Source organism: Humulus lupulus, chromosome 4 (genome assembly GCF_963169125.1).
Source record: "Humulus lupulus chromosome 4, drHumLupu1.1, whole genome shotgun sequence".
Taxonomy (NCBI): domain Eukaryota; kingdom Viridiplantae; phylum Streptophyta; class Magnoliopsida; order Rosales; family Cannabaceae; genus Humulus; species Humulus lupulus.
In genome coordinates, this window is record NC_084796.1 from 218,886,557 (window position 1) to 218,905,825 (window position 19,269).

General features: G+C 37.1%; 1 protein-coding gene across 1 annotated transcript; it reads right to left on the reverse strand.

Annotated features, from left to right (window-relative positions):
* Nucleotides 1-294: 294 nt before the first annotated feature.
* On the reverse strand, nucleotides 295-9,669 carry LOC133831216 (uncharacterized). Its single transcript, XM_062261423.1, has 21 exons — nucleotides 9,372-9,669; nucleotides 8,476-9,273; nucleotides 8,323-8,394; nucleotides 8,015-8,219; nucleotides 7,782-7,893; nucleotides 7,288-7,380; nucleotides 6,242-6,337; nucleotides 5,954-6,052; nucleotides 5,743-5,824; nucleotides 5,604-5,663; nucleotides 5,470-5,522; nucleotides 5,051-5,217; nucleotides 4,474-4,684; nucleotides 4,297-4,354; nucleotides 4,121-4,177; nucleotides 3,728-3,973; nucleotides 3,360-3,424; nucleotides 3,214-3,270; nucleotides 3,041-3,134; nucleotides 948-1,088; nucleotides 295-850 (listed from the first exon to the last, which is right to left on the reverse strand). Exons 2-21 carry the CDS (start codon nucleotides 9,220-9,222, stop codon nucleotides 746-748), a joined length of 2,820 nt encoding a protein of 939 aa, XP_062117407.1. The 5' UTR covers nucleotides 9,223-9,273; nucleotides 9,372-9,669; the 3' UTR covers nucleotides 295-745.
* Nucleotides 9,670-19,269: the final 9,600 nt, after the last annotated feature.

Consider the following 19,269-nt stretch of genomic DNA (forward strand, 5'->3'; position numbering starts at 1 on the left):
ATGAGCCCAAATTGAAAAGTTGGTTTTGTTGCGAGAATTCAAGGCCTAAAACAACTAAATTGAGAACTCCAGCACATTTTTGTAACGATTGTGGAAAAGCAATTTGGCATACATAAAAGCCATCTTTATACTAAATCAAACAAACAAAAAATTATGTGAAAACATAAATATAATTAATTACATACATAATACATTCACTAGTATCTATATCTATATAGGGCAAAAAAAACAATACCATTGGGACGTGACGTGATAACTTACTGAATTCGAGCACATATGTATTAAAAATAAAAATAAACCAATCGCACAATGCGTTTAAATTTTTATTTCGTAATTTCCCTAAATTTTCAGATTTAAAAATAACAAAATCAAGTAGATGTGAATTAAATACTTGTCCGACCAAGCTCCTAAATCTCCCTAGAAATTGCACATAAACTCGCAACAAGCGTCTACAATAAGCATTTCTCATATTGGTACACACTACTCTTCTAAAACCTTGAACGGGTCTAATGCAAAAAACCTGCTGCATGGGGCTTTTGAAAGCATGTGGAATTAGAACTTCTAATGCGGATTAATAAATTATACGTAAGCCAAACTGGCGCAAACTTCTGACAAATGGTGTTTATATGCACAACGAGGCTTGACATCCCAATTCACAAATCCTTTTTTTTTTCCTTTTCTTTTTTACATGGATGAACTGGAAAAATTAGTAAGCTTGCCATAGAAACTGTTCCATTTACCGATGTTATGACGAGGTCTGGACAACCCGACACTCTGGAACTCTCTTTTGTAGCATGGATGTCCCTTTGAAGGTCACCATTTGATAGCAAGTCTTTCTATAGTTGATGAGCTGCAGCACAAGGCAAACAAAAAGACGATGTCAGGCTAGTAAAAATGTGGCTCGAGCCCATGATGGGCACATGTTTGAATACGTCGTAGAAATGAACCTGGTCTGGTCTAATCTTTGTAAAACCAAATTTATCGGTCCATATGGATTCTGCTTCTTCGGCAGCAGGGAGTACAAGGCTTCTAACATTCAAGAATGCTAGCAGCTTTTCAATACACGAGAACAATAATTGGAAGTAGCCCTGTAAAAGTAGGCAAATTGAGTTATGTGAAATCAATACCATGGTTCGGTAATTTCAAAAAATGATATATATATATATATATATATATCATTCATAACTTATCCCAAAGTGGCTTTAATTTCAATCACTCTAAAAAGATGACAATATTGAACGATGTTTAAGTACAAAGCATTGAAAGTGGTTTAATGGAACTCTTATAAAAGGATGTATCTGAGGTCACGTTTGCTCATTGGTGGAACAGATATAGCATATGACTGAACTACCGCAACCTGGCTGTCTAATATACTAAAAGGCCCTGCCAGAATCAACCCTCCGCCAATTGCCCAATAAATATTAATAATAAAAAGGTTTAATTGTGCTAAACTATCCAAATTTTATGGCTTATTACACTTAAATACTCAATTTTTTTTTGCGGCAAAATTACCCAAACAATAAAAACAGTAAGCCATTACTACCCACCCCTACCGGTGTCAAGTTTTCGCTGGATTAATTGCGGCTAAACTATCCAAACTTCATAGTTTGTTACATGATTTGTTACACTTAAATACCAAAAAAATTACTGCAAAACTACCTAAATAGTTAAAAATTAATATAAATTGATTTTAAATATAAACAAATAACTTAGATTAATTCTAAAATTAAACATAGTTTTATTTAATAATTTTTTTATTAAAATAAATAAATAATCAATAGCTAAAAAAAATTAAAATAGAAAAAAAAAATTATTTCATCATTTTTTTATTAAAAGTTTTTTAGCTATTATTTTTACTTTAAATTTTTTTATTAAAGAGATTTTTTTATCAAATAAAACTATTTTTTAATTTTAGAATTAATTTAGATTACTTTTATATAATTTTATTTATTTTTCATAATTTAAAATTAATTTATATTAAATTTTTAACTGTTTGTGTAGTTTAACCGTAAAAAAAATTGGGTATTTAAATGTAATAAACCATGAAATTTGAGTAGTTTAGCCACAATTAACCCCAATAGAAACTTAAAACCGTTAGGGGTGGGTAGTACCAGTGTACTATTTTGACTGTCTAGGTAGTTTTGTCGCCAAAAAAAAGTTTGAGTATTCAAGTGTAACAAATTATGAAATTTGGGTAGTTTATCTGCAATTAACCCTAATAAAAAAAAGAATTATATCATTTTAATACTTTGTTGCTTGTCATAGAACCAATTTAATACCATATTGTTTACTTAGTACCATTTTAATACTTGGTATATTATAAATAAGTTCAAAATTGTACATTTTCACTTATTTTGGTATATATTATTTTTGACAAATAATTTATAAATATTTTTTAAATTCATTTTAGATTTAAAACATATTTATAAAATGTTATCAATAAAAAATGTTTACTAAAATTATTGAAATTAATTTTGAAATGATTTACAATATAGAAAGTACTAGAATGGTAAACAACAAATTACTAAAATAGTATATTCCCTAGAAATAATAATCATGAAAATATAATATATATATATATATAGGACAATTCTTCTATAAGGCTTCACTTTAAGCCCTACTGGTGGGACTTTCAGTGTTCTCGATTCGTGAACAGTTTTCGAGGCGATTTTTTTTTATGACTATGTATATTGTATCTATTTAGAGCATCTTGCAAATTTTCAAAAAATTCTGAATAGTTTACGGTAGTGAAAACTAAGTTCAAACATATTGTTTTCCACGAACATAAAAAAAATTAGCCACGCGTGCAACATGTTTAAACTTAATTTTCGATACGGTAAATTATTCGGAATTTTCTTAAAATTTGCAGAATACTTTAAATAGCTACAATATACACAGTTATAAAAAAAATCGCACTGAAAACTGTTCAAGGATCGAGAATACTGATAACTCCACCGGTAGGACTTAAAGCGAAGCCACTACAGGAGAATTCCCATATATATATATATATATATATAGTTAGCTAAATCAAAAATATTACCTTGCCGTGGTTACTATTACTAGTAGCAACTAAAGGGAGTTCAGCAATTTCTCGTCCAAAAACTCGAAGCATTCCAGCTGATACAACAGTTGAGCTGCAAAAGTACAAAAATGAGATTGTTAAAATAAAACAGTGGCCAGACGTTCAATATTTGAGACAGCAGACTGGCTTACTTGACCATTAGTATTGCACAATACATCCCTCCAAATTCTTGGCCTCTAACATTCCTCCTGAGAGACACATAAATTTTAGAAAGCATGAAAAGGTGCCAGAACTCGGCACGAAAGTCATGAGACAAGGAAAAAGATCTTTAGCTAACCCATAGACCATAGCTGGAATAAGGTCACGTCCAGATTGGAAATCAATTATAGGATCAAAGCATTCCTGAAAATTGAAATGAGATCAAATGTCAACCAAATATTCCTATGATTTCAACTTTTATTGTTCCAAGCAATGAGATCCTCCTTCCCCGTACAGACTAATTATAAAAAGTAAGCCTTAGCATACAACAGCAGAGCAAAAATAAACTTCCTATCCCTTGCAAACAAAGGACATACTATATTTCTCAAGTTTTAGTGCCCAAAAAAAAAAGAGAGAAGAAAAGAACAAAACCCAATTCCAGAAATATAAGTATTTTAGGATAATCATAAACCTGAGTCCAATAATAATAATGAGTACACTACTTACATGGAATATAGAAACAGCCTTCGAAAGTAATACTCTAGATTCAGAAGAAGCAATTTTCCCACTAATAAGTCTCCATCTCACATCAAATCCACTTGTAACATCCAAACCTTTCTCTACATGCTTCTTCTTCATAGCATCCAAAATAGAGTCAGGGAGCTTCTCAGGTCCAGTAACTAGTAACTTCTGCAGAGTCAAATGTATCCTGCTGCAATCCATGCAACAAAACCACTTCCCCTTGGGTAATTCCTGTTGAACCACTACCAGCAATTAACACCTAATAACAGAAAAGTAAAAGAATTGCATAGCAGTGCACCACAGAAAGAAACTGCAGTTCATATTCATACAATTAGTTCAGCAAAACAAAAGTACATGAACAATTATTCATAATCTTACCTTTAGATTTGCCATTTTATGTTTCTTCAAACAACCAACGTGATATTCCTTCTCACACTGAAATATAAAAGTAAAATTAAGGGCACAATTTATTCATACATATGCAAGAATAGCATCACGTATTAAAATATAAAGTTCAATCTGCAAGATAAATTAAATAAAATCAAAGAAAATACCTGATCGCAGAGTATAATAGTACGTGGACCAAATCCTGATTTGCTAAAATCATAGCCTCTGCAGACAAAATAAATAAATTAGAGTGGAAAACAATGTTTAAATGTTTCAAAGAACTACACAAGAAAATAGATATAAAAATAAAATAAAGAAAAAAATCAGTCCTGCAGAAAAAATACCTGCATAATACGCATCCACTTAGTTCGGCTTCTATGTTTTTAACTATACGAATGCATCTTTGGGTTATCTCTTCTATAGGATCAATTCCAGAGACCCTCCCAGCCGCAAGAGCATTTTCATTATGTGCTACAAATTTCTCTCTTTCAAACATATTCTGGCAATATTGGCAATACCAGTCACCACGAGGTATAGCCGGTAGAGAAGCACATTCTGCACATGACAATGACTTCACTCGTCAAAACCAAATTATAAAAATTATTAGTAGTATAATTAATTCTAAGAAGTAAAATTGCCTTTCCAAGATGATATATACGACCTAGGTTACATTACCCTGAACATATATTTAAACAATAGTTGGATAGATTTTTCACCTACAGTATTTTGTTCTCTCCCTTCTTTTTCTTTTTTTTTTCTACTATGTTTTTCATAAAAAAAAAAAGGAATTAAAGTACTGACTTTCTACAATCCTTAACTATTCAGATTATGAAAGCAATTAATAAGTTCAGCAAAAAGAAAAACTAAAACGCCAAAAAAGCAAAATACTACTTTCATAATCACAAAGATACAGAAATTTACCTTTGTGGAAAGCCCTTGGGCATCCATCACAAAGTAAAAGATTCCCACCATCTGCACAAATGATGCACAAGTCATCATTGTCCTTGGCTGAATATTTGCGGCCTCTGGACAAGGATACCGCCAATTCGTGGAGAGACACGCCATTAGATGTGTAAATATATGCATAACTGCCAGAAGACAAAAATTGAATGATAAATCAAATCAAATTTGAGCTCATCTAGCTGCTATATTTTAAAAATATATTTATAAATTATTTTCATGTTTTGTTATAAGTTCAATCTGTGTCAAGAATTGTTCTGAATACTTCCTTTTGCACTAAATGATCGCCTTAAATTTTGAAAAATATTTCTACATGTAATCAAACAGACCAAAAGATAACAGACATATATGATAAATCGAAGATGGGGGAATAAACTTACGGTTTTCTTCGTGAAGCCCAACCTGCATGAGCTTCAAACTGTGAAGGACTGACCTGCACAATTGATAAATGCACCATCAGAATCTGAAATAAAAGATTTTGAGAACTATGAACTTCAGAGATGTAGAAAGATACCACAGAGTTGCAGCATCGACAAAAAATTCCAAAGCCCTTCTTATAACCCACAAGCAATTTCTGTCCACAAAATGCACCCTTTATTTTTCCATAATATGTCATACAGCATTTATGCATATCAAATCAGAACTTGAACAACCTGTCCACGTGCATAATAAGCTACTTCACTTCCATCAGGCAGCCCACCATTCTCGAAAACCAACTTATGTAGCCGTTGATCTCTTTGGAAGATATGCACCCAAATAAGATAGAGAAAAAATTTACTCATCACAAATACAAAGTAATTTTTTCAGTAAGAAATGAGTTACACCAATACAAGAATGAACACTTGAGAGAAAAAAAATACTAACTTCGTGGTGATCTTCCAATGAATTTTTTTGGGTGAAGAAACACTGGCTGAAGTAATTTTTGGGGACTTTGAATTTGAAAGTAAAACAGATTTCGATGACCTAAACACAGATAAAAATTAATATATAAACAAGATATGTAACCTTTGTTACCATTAAAATTCTATCAGGCCAATTTAGAAGGTCCTGCCACAATATGAAGACTTCATTTAATTTAATAGAAAACATGAAAACTGTCTTACTACATTACACTAAACCTAAATAAACTAACAAGAAAGAGTAGACACCAACTTTGCTGTCATCTTCCACCGACGCTTATATGGCGGAGACATACGCAATGGAGAAGCACTTTTAGAGGCTTTTGGCATTGACAGTGGTGCTGATAACCTGCAGTTTATATGAACCAAATAAGAAACAAACGGGCAGACAGCATCTTACATCAAATGTAAACCAGACAGAATAGTTTACACAAGCAAATATCGCGAGTAATTATAATTTATTTTCAGCATTCAAAAAATGCAACAATAGACCATGAATTATAAATATTGTGCCACTTAACTTTTCCCCCCTGGATTTTCAATTTAAATAGTCCGTTGCACTGAACATTGTTATTGTCACACTGTTGACCTTTCCTTTACATATTAGATGAAATTCATCACAACTCAGAGGGCTATAGTGGCATTGATGAGATTGATTTTTTTTTAAATAATAATTTAAATATTATTTTGAATGTGAAAATATAGTATAATTTGACTATGACATAATAACATTAACAATTTTGACAGATTTCTATCAACAATTTCACTCTTCTATTTAACTATTTTGTAAAATACACTTTCTCTTTTCAATTGTTTGTTTGCCACCTTACACGATACACTAATTTGAATTTTACCAAACAAAAATAATAATTACTATTATATTATATAGAATATTACTAAAGATGTGAGTATTGTACATAAATTTACCTATGACAATTGTATATAAATTGAAGATCACGTGATAATTTTATTATTATAGATAATTGAAAGTGAAGCGTAATTTAACTAATATACATGAGATAATTTTGCCACAAAAGAAAATATACATGAGATAATTATGTTTATTTTGTTTACAGAGCCAAAAACATACATATAAATACAAAAAAATATTAATTATTAGGAATTGTATAATACGACCACCATACTTCGAGGGTCATTACAAAAATTAATTTTTTCGAAATAAATTAATAATAAAAGAAATGCTGCTCCAAAGGATAACTTAGAAAAGCGTAAAAAAAATAAAAAGATGTTGCACCGAAAGAGAGAGAGAGAGAACAAAAAGGCATGAGAGATACCTACTTTCTTGTTAGCTTCCAATCTCTTCTATCTTGAGAAGAGACACATACTGGAGCAGTTTTGGGGGACTCAAAAACTGGAGCTGGCACAGGAGATCTGAAACAAGGAAAATCAAAGCTCACTATAAAAGGAAACAGAGTGTTATTCAAATTACAGACTGGAAACAGAGGAAATGAACGCACTAAAATTACATCCTTGAACATCCATACGGCCACAAAATCCTATTAAAACCAAGCTTTGCGTAATTTTTTTGTGCTTGACATAATATTGGATTGGTTACAGTAAACGGGTCGAGCTGACGCTCATGTACACCATTGAACCATATCCCAAGACAATGCCACATTTACGTGTTGGTTTTATATAAGAAAATTCTAACCCGAAAAGCTCCAAGACATACAAGGAAATATAGGTTTGCAATCAAGAAGTTCCTTGTAATTATTTACATCATATGGTTTCTAAATTAAAGCTGAATTAGGTAACTTTAAAATATGTCATACCTTATTCTTTTACCAAGTGACTCAGTTGGGCTGCTGCATTGTGGATTTTTTAAATCATTGCACGAATTGCAGAGAGATTCGTCTTTTGCAGCACATGAGGGAGGGTAAGACACTATAAACCATAGAAAAACAGCAGCCAGCAAAACATTTATTACAATTAATATGTGCTGATTGCAATGTTTGCATGCAGGACACTGCCATTCATCTAAAAAAAATGCAAGCATAACACTAACCTCTGCATTTTTCACAAGTGAAGTACTTTTCTTCAGGTGAAGAACTTATAAAACTCTGAACCGTTGCCTCTAATGTATGTAGAGGAGCGCCCCTGCATGCTTTCAACAGATCGAGAAGGCTCCTCCCATTCTCGAGGCAGATATACTGTGCAGCTCGTCTGTACTGCCTACAGGCGTGAATCTCAAATTGGGATGGCGGAATAACCTAAATTAAATACGAAAAGAGAGAAGCGAATGATAAAACGCCTTAATCATTTGCAAAACTACTTAATATGCGAGTAAAAACTAGATTAACAATTAATTCTTACTCTGCATCCTTTGCACAAGGTACATGAACACAATATCCCACCATCGCTGATTGTACCCCTAAGACCAGATGCCTGAAATAAACAAATAATAATACCACTAAGTTATTCTGAAGTAGAAAATGAAAAACAATGAACTGGGTATAAAAAATAAACCTTCTTTCCACCCATGTAAACCACAGGGACCCCATCAACCAAACCAGTATCAAAAAGTTCCTTAACCGTCGTAGGCTTTTTGTTAAGCGCAATCTTCTTCGACATCTTCAATTCTAACTTATTCTTCGGACCAGCTGATGTGCTAACTCCAGGCGTTGACTCTTCCCCATTCAAACTCGATATCAGTTCATTTTCCACAGCCTTGCGTTCATTCACTAAAGTCTCTACCTCTACTGTTTCGACCTTCAGTTTGAATGCCGAGCGGGTAAACCGCCGTAATGCCTCTTGTGGCAAATTCTTCTCAGCCATTAGTACTGGAACCTCCACAGCACCACCTTCCAAGGCAACTGGGGCCGCCAGAAAGGAATGAAGCTCACTCGTCGGCGACTCCTCCTTAACCATAGGAATTGACGAACTACCATGAATATCATCTTCCACTACAACCTCAATCAACTCACCTTGTACAAACTCATCAACACAAGGAGCTGGCTTAAGCCTCTCAACATGCTCATATTCACGCGCATTGTTGTTCCTAGACTTCCTAGCTCGGGTATACACAATCACACCATTCACAACAGAACCTTTAAATCTCTTACAGCTAAAATTCTCAGAACCTTCCACACCAGAACTCGTCTGCGACTCGGTCGGAGTCTGAGTCACAGAAGCAGATAACGCCCGAGTCCCACCGAGTAGCGATTCGCCGAGTTCAGACTTGGCTTCGAATACATAAGCCAACTCTCTCTTCATGCCTGTTCAATCAAAAACCCCCCACAGCCTCGCAAAATTCACCCTTCAAATCTGTATCAAAATTAATAAAACCAGAAACTCACAAAAACCATACCAAAAAATCATTGGGGAGGAGATTTTGAAACTGCAATTAGGGGAAAAGAAAGCACCAGTTGTATCAGATGAGCGCCATGGGAGTGATATTGGATCGGATGCTTTGGAAAACAAATGCAGAAAACGGTGGATCGGATTGGAAAAGTCTAGGGTTCTGGTAGGGATTTAACATTTGAGGGTGTAGATTTGGATTGGGATATGGATTTGATTGCAGAGAAGAACTGAACTGTGAACAAAAGGAGAGTAAAGGGCGTCGTAATCGGATTACTCTTACAGGAAGGGGCAAATGGCACAATCCGTAAATAAACTACCAAACTCGAAATTAAATGCGTCAGTTGATATTTACCAAAATGCCTCCCTGCTAATGGCGAGCAGTACCCCTTTGCCTCTCACGCCCAGTGCACTCACCCAATCCAACCCCACAAACTACGTTGTTGTGCTGTTTTATCATTGTAAAAATATATAAAAAATCTCTCCTTGCCTTTTTGTTAAGACAGAAATTTAGTCTGCAGTAAATTAATACACAACATTATTTTTATTACGTATAATGTTTTATTTTATTACAAAAGCGCACTTTCTTTTCAGTTTTTTTTTTAAAATAATCCAAATTTACAACAGTAAAAACTTAAAAGAGATGACAATTTTTTTTTTTGAATTTATAAAAAATATAGATTTTATACTATTAATATGCAAAAGTATATAAATTAAACTTTTTTACTAATTTGTATCAAAAAATTTATTAAAGAAAAAATTAAAATATGAGGAATACAATTAGTAACTAATTAAAATATGAAAATATCACATTTATTATTATACTAGATACAAACAACGTATAATATACACATTTGCTTAATTTTATTTATAGAATTTATTAATTATTTTTATTAAATTTATATTAATGTCATATAAATTTCAAATAAATATCATATTTTAATTAAATGATTTTTTTTAAGTTTATGTTTGTTCTAATTTTTGAATTTGGGAATGACAATTATATATTATATGTTTAATGTAACATTAAATATTATACATGTATTTTAATTTTAAGTTTCTTGCTAGTTTTTTAAAAAAATCAATTTGTTACTAATTGACAGTAGATTATATTATATATTTAATATGATATTATTCTAATAAATGAGTTTAAGTTTAATTAAATTTTATTTAAGTTTTTAAAATAATTTTATTATTTTTAAATAATTATCATTGTAAAATATCTCAAAAATATCATATTTTAATTTATTTAATTATTTATTATTTTAAAATAATTGTCATTGTAAAATATCTAAAAAATATCATATTTTAATTTATTTAATTATTTATTATTTTTTAAAAATTATCATTGTAAAATATCTCAAAAATATCTTATTTTAATTTTTTAATTATTAATTTTATTTTATTTAAGTTTAAGCATTTACAAACTACCGTTAGATATAAGAATATTCCGTTAAAGTTAACATTAAAAAAATAAAAAACCGTTAAAACCAAAAATTTCCGTCATCTACACACTTTTATATAGAATAGAATTATGTTTTTTTTTTTATTTTCAAGTTTATTTTATTTTATTTCTTTCAATTTTTTATTTTTTTTTATTTTTTAATTATTTTTTCTTTTTTTTTTATACAAATTTTATCTAGCATTCTTTTTCTTCTTCCCATTTTTATTTGTTTATCTATTTTTTTCTGTCATTTATATTTTTTTTCGTATTTTTTCAAATTTCTTTCTTCTTTTATTTTATTTTTTTTCATTTTTCTCATTCTACATTGTCTTGTATTTATTATTTTCTCCTTCTATTTTTTTTCTTTTTTTCTTTTTTTACCAATTTTTTCATTCATATATTTTTTCTTTCCATTTTTCCATTATTTTTCTTCTTCTTTTTTTATTTTTATTTATTCATATGTTTTTTTTCCTTCATCATTTCTTTTGTTTTGTTTTTTTTTCATATTTTTTTAGTTTTCTTTCCTAAGTTTTTTTCCTTCTTTTTTCTTCATTTTTTATACTTATTCTTTTCTCATTCCATTCCATTTTATTTCTTTTTTCTTTTTTTCACACATATATTTTAACATTACGTAATTATTTTACTATTTTTTATTTATTATTGTAATTTTTTATAGTTTTTTTCACACCCATTCGCACGACGTCGTTGTGTTGTTTTATCATTGTAAAAAAAAATAAAAAAAAGCTCTCCTTGCCTTTTTGTTAAGACAGAAATCAACTCAGCAGTAAATTAATACACAACATTATTTTTTACTATGCATGATGTTTTATTTTATTACAAAAGCGCAAATGTCGCTTTCTTTTCAGTTTTTTTTTTGTTAAATAATCCAAATTTGCAATAGTGAAAACTTGAAAGAGATGACAATTTTTTTTTTGGAATTTATAAAAAATATGGTTTTTATACCATTAATATGCAAAAGTATAGAAATTAAACTTTTTTTAATTTGTATCAAAAAATTTATTAAAGAAAAAATTAAAGTATGAAAAACGCAATTAGTAACTAACTAAAATATGGAAATACCACATTTTTTTATTAGGCCAATTATGTAATTCCTCGGTTGCTTTAGAGGGATTTCATACCTCGGTTCATTGTTGGCCCTTGGATGTTAGAAAATGTTTAATTTTGGAATCCAGCAGTTAAGATTTGGTCAAAGAAAAGAAAGGGTAAAAAAGGGGGTGCAACTGGTTACCGGTTTATGTTCCCTTTTGTTTTTGTCATTATGCATATATATATAGGCCTATGTATAGTACACCCTATATTTATTCCCTACCCACTTATGTGTTGTTGTTGATGGTCCATTCAGTGTTGGTAATGGTTTTAAGAGGTTTTCGTGTAATGGTTCGAACAGAATACCTATTTTCCTTTTTATCTTCAAAATGTGTTAAATTCTAAAGCTTTTGAAGTTGGAATGAAGGTGATCACCCAATAACTTTCCCTCTATTCTGCCTTATGTAATCAAGAACAGGTATAATTATGTTTATTATTGGAGATTTGTTTTTTTTCGGTTTTTTTTTTCTGCAGATTTATTATATATTTTGGTTGCATCAATGGAAGATTGGACGGTGGACATGTACCATAAAATGCAATAGAGTTTGTTTGTAATAAAAATTTTGGGTCTTGTTTTGTTTGCAATAAAAGCAACTCTGAAATGGTTATGTCGAAGGCAGTCATATATCTTTATATATATATATGGAAGCAACTTGTTATGACAACTTCAGTTTACTTGTTCATTTCTCTCTTTGAAAACTAAAATTCTTAAAGGTGGAACACAAGCAAACCATATACAAGTAATTTAATACTAATGAAGTTGCCTAAATTTCCCCTTTTTAATGGACATAAAATTTGCAAAATCTTGAATTCCTAAAATTGTGTGGCACTAAGCTTTGTTGTATATTTAATTAGACATGGCAACTAATTATGAACATATTTGTAGTATTTTATTTTTTTGCTTCCTTTGTTCTTAAATTTTTTTGGTGATTTGATTTTTATGAATTAAGTCTTTGTTGCAGTTATATAATGGAATCTGTTGACGGTGAGAACTCGTCAACTAAGTTAAGTTGGAAAGAATTGCAAGATAAAGATTATCAATAGAAAAGCCTTAGAAATTTAAGTATCAACTCTAAGAACAATTGCAGAAGAACAATGGTGAAATCAGTTTTTCATTCACTATGGTGCACTTGCTACAGTAAATTTTCCAACTTCCTCCCAAATGGAAGTGGAGTCCATTTAATAGTGGGCTCTAATGGCCCCTGATACATTGTGGTACAGGGGGCCAATCTGTGCACAAGTACACTATCAGGGGAGTGGCATCAGGTGTAGTGGTGTCGGCTCTGGTACACAGTCATAATCCATGGGAGCACCTCAGCTTTTGTACCCGGTCATGACTCCACCACTCGCTTTGTACGGGTGCCAGAGACGTGGTGGTGGTGTAGCCACTCTTCGTACCATTCCCAACCGCTACTACTTGTCGGGCACAGGTGTCAGGCCCGTCCCCTAATCCTAGCAGGCATGTACGTACCCCTTTTGAGTTACCTTGTTCGTACTCTTTTTTTCTCTTGTGGGCCACCTCGACCACTGTCATTATGCACGCGGGGCCTTGGGATGAGATCCATTGGGGCGAGGTTGTCTCACACGCGTAGCTCTTTGGGAGAGGCCTTCACGAGATGCCGAGAGGGTGGCACGGCCTCGCGGCTGGGCCATCACGAGGGCCTCGCACGGTCAAGGCAGCATGGCCTCGCGTGGGTGAGGCGGCAGGGACACAGCCTCGCAGCTGGGCCTCGGGCGTGGCCTCGCGTGGACGAGGCGGCAGGGACACGGCCTCGCGGCTGGGCCCCGGGCGTGGCCTCGCATGGACGAGGCAGCAGGGACACGGCCTCGCGTGGACGAGGCGGCATGGACACGACCTCGCGCCTGGGTGCGGTCGAGCGAGGCAGTGGCTCTTACACTCACTTAGGCCTTTATGGGACCTTAGCGCGCGTCTTTGATCTTTTAAGGGCGTGGAATATTGAGCATCCACACTTGCCCCCCAGTCTAGGAGAGGACCTTTAGGTGCTCTTGTAGACTATTCTCCTTGATTCTTATAAATAGGCCCTCACGCAAGGCTTATTATTTACACCTTACTTCCTTAGCTTAGTGGTTCCTAGACCCTTATTCCTTTCAAGAGGTAAGGGGTTCAATCCCCCACAACCTCACTTTTGCCATAGTTTCCTTCATTTTATTTTCTCATTTCATTTTTTTTTTTTACATATGTGTGAATTTCTTGGTATGTCTATTTGGAGGCTAACACATCCTTTTGTCTATTTTTGCAGACGTATATTTTCAACCATTTGGTGCTTTTGGCCCTCGACCTCCTTTTTTGGCCTCAACAGCCTCTAATTTCTACATCTTGAGGTATATTCTCTTTTTCCCTGGTTTTCATTGGGTCCAAATTAGCATTACTCGGGATGGGGTACCATGGCCTGAGCTCGTAGTGAGTTTGCCCAATTGCATGCCCCTCTTTTTTATGCTCTGTAGTGGGTCATTTAGGGTGTTTGCATCTAGAGGTATTAAGCCTATTCCTTTGTGTTTTGTAGCCATCCCCTCATTTATACGTGAACTCCTTTTTGCTTTCGGGACGAGGTCTCATGGCCAGTGACGGTCCGTCCAACATACCTCCAGGGGTTGAATTTATTGACCTGTCCTCAGACTCAGATTCCCCTGAGGAAAACCCTTACCAGGACTATGACTCCTTAAGGCAAGCCCGTATCCGCCATCTTGAGTACATGGCTGAACTTAGGCATAAAATTTGGGTGGTGGAGAGCGAAATTGAATCGGTGTCGAGAGGAGATGGAGCACCTTTCCCCCCAGACCTTAGTGACCATGTAGCGAGCCTTAGGGTGACCCTCTTAAAGTTGCAGAGGGAGTTGGAGTTTATGGAGGGACACCTTCCGCCTGAGCCCTCCAGCCCATCCTCGCCTGATGACTGTCATGGGGCTGCCTCCGCTTCTCCTCAGCCCCTAGTCTCGGTTTTTCCTAGCTCAACACTTCCGCAGTCGCTCCCTCAATGGAAGACTCTTGCTAGGAAGAAAAAATGGAGGGTCAAGTGTTCTGTCTCTTCCTCACATTTTTCTTTTGATTTTGCAGATATGCCGAGGGCACGACGACAGGTGGCTTCCAATGAACCGGACGATGCTCCTTTACTGGCAACCGAACTGGTGTCGCGTGTGTCCGAAAACAAACTGAGGGACATCGTGGATCACTATCACGTCCCTCCAGAGTACGTGTTATATGTTCCTCAGGAGACATGCTGGGCTGACAGTCCTAGGCCCGGCTTTGTGCCCCTCAGTGAGCACATCCTGAAGGCGGGTGGTACCATCCCGTTACACCCGTTCTTTGTTGCGGTCCTTAACTACTTCGACCTTGCCCCGCTTCAGCTGGCTCCCAATGGCTGGCTAACTTTAAGCTGCCTTTTCGTTGCATTTATGAAGATGTTTAAACGCGCTCCTACGACGACAGAGGTGCATTTCCTCTACAACCTCATGCCCCTTCCCAAGTCCAAGGGCTTTTACTATTTACAAAAAGCCAACAACGAGGCCTCTCTGATAGAGGGCTCGGTGTCCAACCCGGGGTCCTGGAAGTAGGACTTTTTCTTCGTGGAAGGCCCCCTCTCTGTCCGCGAGGACTTCCGGGCCACTCTCAGTAAGTACCCTGAGCATCACTTTCTCTCTTTTACTTTCTTACAACTTATTGTTTCATGACTTACGTTCATATCGACCATGGCGTGTATTATGCAGAGCAATTCGCCGAACCCACAGTTGTCGGGTCAAAAGCAAGAGACATGAGAACATTCCTCAGTGCTGACCCCGCTATGAAAAAGGCAGTGTGCCTATTCATCGTGAAGAATCTGAACCGCCATAAATTGTCCCCTGTCTCGGACCCCAATTTGTTGTGGACCATCTCTGGGTCCACGAAGGTGAAGGGGGCCTTGGCCGAGCCTTGCCCAGATGACGATGAGGATGAGGAAGAGTCGGAGGAAGCCCCCCTTGACCGCGGGGGATCTCACCAGCTGCCTCCATCTCCTGGGGGATGCCCTCCATGTGCCTCCTTTGATCCGGACATAGCCCCTCATTATCAAGACCAACAGGCCATTCCGGGGTGTTTTGTTTGCCCTGACCCTGAGGGTTACGACGCCTTCACTCAGGCTCCTCTCGACCCTGGACCATCGGGGACTTATTTCACCGACCTTTCGGAGCCTCCCTCTGATCTACCAGATCCTCAGTTTTCCACTTTCATCGCGCCCCCTCTCGTTTCGGCGAGCGGGTTGTCTGTCCTCATCCAGCCAGGTGCCCCTGGTGCAGATGGGGAGCCCTAGGTGACTCGGATGGCGACGTCTTACGGGCAGTGATACATCTAACTTGCCTCGAGCCTCCCCGTATCTGACTAGAACGGTCTTGGGAATGTTGCTCAGTCGAACCTTGGGGAAACCCTAAGGTGCACCATGACTTGGGTGAGTTCCCGCACCTCTCGTCGGCCCTATTATGTATAGGTGTTCATGCATATATTTTTTGTTTTTGTCACTTATTGTTGCTTTTGTTAACTTTCTTGTGCAGGCCTATACTGTGGCTCTGCGATTTGCCGACTCGGCTGGCAATCTCTCCGCGTCGTGCACCGAGAGGGACCGTCTTGTAGCACGGGCTCAGGAGCTTGAGAGAGATCTTAATGAAACCAAGGATAAATTGACAAGGGTTCGGACCAAACTTGCTAACTCGTTAATAAAGAGGAAGAAAGTGGTTGCCAAGGCCTCGAAGCTGCAGGACACGGTTACCAAGCTAGAGAGCGAGCTCCAGAGTGCCCAGGCTACCGCGGCTGTTGCACAGGCGAGGGTCTCCTCCCTAGAGATCGATCTTGAAGCTGCTAGAGCTGAGGTTGCTGCGTCGCAGGAGAGGGCGACTACCGAGCATAGGTCTATAGAGCGCGCCCTCTATGGCGTATGGAGGCAGGACCCCAATTTTGACTTCTCCTCCTTTGGCGAGTATGCCGTGACCCGGTCGGCTGGGTGGAGCACTCAGGGCAGGAGGCCTTGAGGTTGCTATTTCATTACCTCTGCCAGCCCGTAGTAGATGTATGCTCGCTTGAGTCGTTGTAATATTATCGTTCTTACTATTTTTCTTTTGTAAATCTTGTACTGTCTTCAAAACTTTCTTTTTCAATGTATATATACATGTGTTGCTATTTATCTCTTATTCTACTGCATTTGAGGTCCTTTTGAGCCTGTATGATGGGGTTTGGTTGGTTCCCCTCTTTTATTTACCAGGCTGGAGGTCCTTTGGAGCCTATGTGAAAGGGTTCACTGGGACCTATTTTGGTACCTCTTGATTATTTTTATAAGGATATTTTGACCCCTTGGGTCCTATCTATCATTTTATATATTATTGCGCGCGCTTATTATTTTTTGCGAGAAGCATCCTTCTCGTCGTTATTCATAGTACTATTTTTGCAAGGGTCTCTTTTAGGACCCTTTTTGGCTAGACGGCTTGGTGGCCGCTCTAGACTTATTATTGTCATTACCATATTTTTGTTTGTAAGTCCCTATGGCCTCCTTGATGTTCACAAGGGTAGCTAATCCTTGTGATCCCAGGGGATGCCTTGTAAGGAGTTCGCTTAAGGCCCTGATATAGGGGGTCCCTCTGGGATCCCCCGTTAAAGGGTCCGTTTTAGGGTCATGGTCCCTTTTGGGTCCTCCTGATGGAGGTTCCTTCTTGGGATTCTCCCCTTTGTTGTGTGCTTTATCTTCACGGGCATGGTCCCTTTTGGGTCCTCCTGATGGAGGTTCCTTCTTGAGATTCTCCCCTTTGTTGTGTGCTTTATCTTCACGGGCCACTATTGCCCCCCAAGTTTCTGGTGAAGTTTACTTCAGCAGGCACTTTGATTGATGCTCACGTAAAGTAAAAAAAATGGGGTGCGAAGGTGTAACTAGTTTCATTCATAGAATTCCGACTACAGCGATACATACAAGATTCTCATAGGAAATAAAAAAAAAAACTTACACCTACTCAGGAGGTTATCTAAGTAACCTCTTTGATTCTTCTCTACCATACTAAGATAACATGCAATACTTTTGAAATCCTATCCTTTTAGCACTAGGCGTGGACGCCTTACTGGTAGTACTTCCTAAGGTGCTCCACGTTCCATGCTCGAGGTATGATGGTGTCATCCATGTGCGCCAGCTTATAAGTGTTTGGGGGTATGCACTAAGCAACCAGGTAGGGCCCCTCCCAGTTCGCCCCAAGCACTCCTGCCCCTGGGTCTCGCGTGTTGGGGAGTACCTTCCTTAGCACCAGGTCGCCAACTCTGAAAGTTCTCTCTTGTACCCTCGAGTTGTAGTACCTTGCTGCGCGTTGTTGGTATACCGCCACCCTTATTTGTGCTTTTTCCCTTCTCTCTCCTAGCATGTCCAAGCTCTCAGCCAGAGCTACGCGGTTGGCCTCGTCTCCATACGCATGTACCCTGAAGAAACTCACCTGCATCTCAACTGGGAGGACGGCCTCGCACCCATATGCTAAGGAGAATGGGGACTCTCCAGTGGTCGTGTGAGGGGTGGTTCTGTAGGCCCATAGCACATTCGGCAGCTCTTCCACCCAGGCTCATTTCATCTTTTCTAACTTGGTTTTCAGGTTCTTTTTAAGAACTCTGTTAATGGCCTCCACTTGCCCATTGGCCTGTGGGTGTATTACTGCTGAAAAACTTCTCTTTATCCCCCTTCCCTTACAATATTCCTCAAAGGCTCCCCCCTCAAACTGGGTGCCGTTGTCAGAAATAATTTTGTAGGGCACTCCGTATCTACAGACAATGAATTTTTTTGACGAATGAGGTGATGTGTTTGGCAGTTATCTTCACGAGTGGCTCCGCTTCAACCCACTTGGTGAAATAGTCCACAGCTACTACTGCGTACTTCGCCCCTCCCTTACCCGCAGGAAGGGCACCGATCAAGTCTATCCTCCAGATAGCGAAGGGCCAGGGGCTGGTCAGGCTAGTCAACTCATTTGGGGCCCTCCGAGTGTAGTTAGTGTGTTTCTGGCATTTGTCGCATTTCTTGGCAAAGTCGCTTGCATCTTTTTCCATTGAGGGCCAGTAGTACCCTTGTCTTATGTCCTTCCTAGCCGTTGACGATCCACTCTCGTGGTTACCACACTCTCCTTCATGTATCTCATGCAACACCTTTAATGCCTCCTCCTTCTCTACACATCGCAGAAGTGGCATTGAGAACCCTCTCTTGTATAGAACCCCATCTATCAAGGTGTATCTAGCTGCCTTATACACCAACCTTCGGGCCTCTTTCTTGTCCACAGGCAAGGTTCCTTCCTCTAAGTATCTTTTAATCGGCTCCGCCCACGACTCCTTTGGGACACTAACCATATGTACGTCCGCGCTTACGATGCTGGGTTTGGGTAAGTACTCCACGGGTATCGACTCCAAGATAT

Bases quoted from the DNA above. Each gene is read 5' to 3' on its own strand.
- LOC133831216 (XM_062261423.1), bottom strand. From the start codon at position 9,222: ATGAAGAGAGAGTTGGCTTATGTATTCGAAGCCAAGTCTGAACTCGGC. The intron at 5,523-5,603 runs GTATCTTTCTAC...TCAATTGTGCAG, and splicing joins GTCGATGCTGCAACTCTGTG to GTCAGTCCTTCACAGTTTGA. The intron at 3,271-3,359 runs GTTAGCTAAAGA...TGTGTCTCTCAG, and splicing joins ATTCCAGCTATGGTCTATGG to GAGGAATGTTAGAGGCCAAG.